The sequence below is a fragment of the Montipora foliosa genome, chromosome 13 (genome assembly GCF_036669935.1).
Source record: "Montipora foliosa isolate CH-2021 chromosome 13, ASM3666993v2, whole genome shotgun sequence".
Taxonomy (NCBI): domain Eukaryota; kingdom Metazoa; phylum Cnidaria; class Anthozoa; order Scleractinia; family Acroporidae; genus Montipora; species Montipora foliosa.
The window spans coordinates 7,751,217-7,753,716 of NC_090881.1; the positions used below are offsets into that span (position 1 = coordinate 7,751,217).

Below are 2,500 nucleotides of genomic sequence, written 5' to 3' on the forward strand. Positions count from 1 at the left end.
ACATAGTAGGACGTTGGCCTCTGTGAAACCTGAAATCTCTCAAGCTCTCGAGTCGTTACTTGACGAGCTCCACACCAGTGATGAATCAAAGGTTCTACGCTCTGCGCCCCCGACTGATCATCGCCCATTTGTTCCCACACGACGCAGGCTACTGCCTAAACCTCGAGCTGTCAAGTCTTGTCCTCTTTGCCAGCAGGCCGGCCGCCCAGATTTTCGGTCACATTTTCTCAGCGGTTGCAAGTTTCTGCCCGAGCCTGATCGTCTCTTCATGTCCAAGATTCGCCAAGTGGCCGGCATTGAATTAGAGGAGAGCAGTTATGATTACCAGCACTATCCTGATCTGACTAGCCCTCCGGGTTTTGAAGAATTCGCAGATATGCAGCATTGTCCCTCCAGAGTCCTACCTACTATGACACCCCGTGCCACTCGTCGCGTAAACGTCTCCCAGTCTCCATTCCTTCACGCTTTTTATGGTCATCACCCTTTACGCCTTACAATAGACACCGGCGCAGAAACTAATATGATGAGAGCTTCTTTAGCCAAGCATATTGGTGCTAAGATAACTAAAAGCTCCCAGACTGCTTTGCAGGCTGACGGTCGCACCCCGTTAACTGTTGTTGGTGAGACCCGCCTTCCGCTGATTCGTCAAGGCAGACCTCTTACTTTGGAAGCTCTCGTTGTCGAGAATCTTGATGTTGACATACTTGCTGGAACACCCTTCATGGCTTCCAATGACATTGCAGTCCGCCCCGCTAAGCGTGAGATCATCATCGCTGGGTGTGACGTGGCGTCTTATGGTTGTTCCCAAAGTCCTCAGACCCAGTACGCTGTCAGAGCTTGCCACCTCCTTCGCGCCCCGAATACTAACACAACCGTCTGGCCGGGTGAGTTCCTGGAAATTGACACCTCCTCAGTGCTACTTAAAGATACTACACTTGCCATTGAGCCCCGTATGGATTCGGTCTCTTCTAGTCACCTCAAACCTGCTCACACCTGGCCTCATCCCGACATTGTCCAGTCCATTGGTGGTAAATTGAGACTTCTCAACAATACCGAGGAGCCCCTACTAATCCGCAAGAACGACCATTTATGCCAAGCACGTCTAACTGTTCTGGAGTCTTCCATAGAGCCCTCCTCAACCCAAGCTGCAGAGCCGTGCCCCAAGTCTACTACTCCTCCCTCTTCTTCCGTCGAGTCCGTACATGTAGACCCTGACGGTTTGTTGTCCCCTGCTGAGAAAGCCGCGTTCATTTCGCTACTGAAGGAATTCCAATTGGTTTTCGATCCCCGTATTCCTGGTTACAATGGAGCTGCCGGGCCGATTGAAGGGGTTGTGAATATGGGCCCTGCCGAGCCTCCCCAGCGAAAAGGGCGTGTCCCACAGTACTCTCGCGACCAACTCGACCTGCTTCAAACCAAATTTGACGAACTTGAGGCTCAAGGCATTTTTAGTCGACCAGAAGATTTAAACGTTGTGGTGGAATACTTGAATCCATCCTTCTTGGTGAAGAAGAGGAATGGCGGTTTTCGCTTAGTCACAGCCTTAGCACGTGGGCCGCTATAGCAAGCCCCAGCCCTCACTAATGCCGGACATGGACTCCACTCTTCTCAAGATTGCTTGCTGGAAGTACATTGTAGTCTCTGATTTGTCTCAGGCGTTCTACCAAATCCCACTTGCAAAGAACTCCATGAAGTATTGTGGCGTGGTTACACCCTTTAAAGGCGTTCGTGTCTACACGCGTTGCGCAATGGGAATCCCCGGTTCCGAAACGGCCCTCGAGGAGCTAATGTGCCGCGTCCTGGGTGATCTCCTTCAGGAAGGGTGTGTCGCTAAGATTGCCGACGACTTGTATTGTGGTGGTAACTCCCATCAAGAGCTCCTTTTAAACTGGCGAAAAGTCCTCTTGGCTCTCGATCGCTGCAGCCTTCGCCTCTCACCTGCGAAAACCATAATCTGCCCAGCTTCTACCACCATTCTCGGTTGGATATGGTCCCAGGGCTCGATCCGCGCTTCTCCCCATCGTGTAGCTGCTCTTGCTTCTTGTGAGCCACCCAAGAATGTACGCGGTCTCCGTGCTTTTGTTGGCTCATACAAAATGCTTGGTCGGGTCCTTAGTGGAGCTGCTAAACTCCTCGCTCCTCTCGAGTCGCTTACGGCTGGTCGTCAATCTCAAGACACCATCTCTTGGTCTGATGAGCTCCTAGTGTGTTTTCGCTCCTGTCAAGAAGCACTCACGTCTAACAGATCCATCACACTCCCCAAGCCTGATGATCAACTTTGGATCGCAACCGATGGTTCCGTCAATATGAATGGCCTCGGCGCCACTCTTTATGTGCTTCGTGACCAGAAGCTCCACCTTGCCGGATACTTCAGTGCCAAATTTAAAAAGCATCAAGCCTCCTGGTTACCATGTGAAATAGAGGCATTGTCTATTGCCGCTGCTGTCAAACATTTTGCCCCTTACATAATTCAATCAAAGTCTAAGACTTATGTACTGAC

At 51.2% G+C, this 2,500-nt stretch overlaps 1 protein-coding gene across 1 annotated transcript in view; it reads left to right on the top strand.

Moving 5' to 3' along the window:
* The first annotated feature begins 1,674 nt into the window (after positions 1-1,674).
* Positions 1,675-2,500, top strand: part of LOC137981611 (uncharacterized) — a 2,660-nt gene continuing 1,834 nt past the window's right edge. The window contains exon 1 of the mRNA XM_068828696.1: positions 1,675-2,500. This exon is cut by the window's right edge and continues 1,834 nt beyond it. Within this exon, the coding sequence (XP_068684797.1) occupies positions 1,689-2,500 (812 nt within the window). The 5' untranslated portion in view covers positions 1,675-1,688.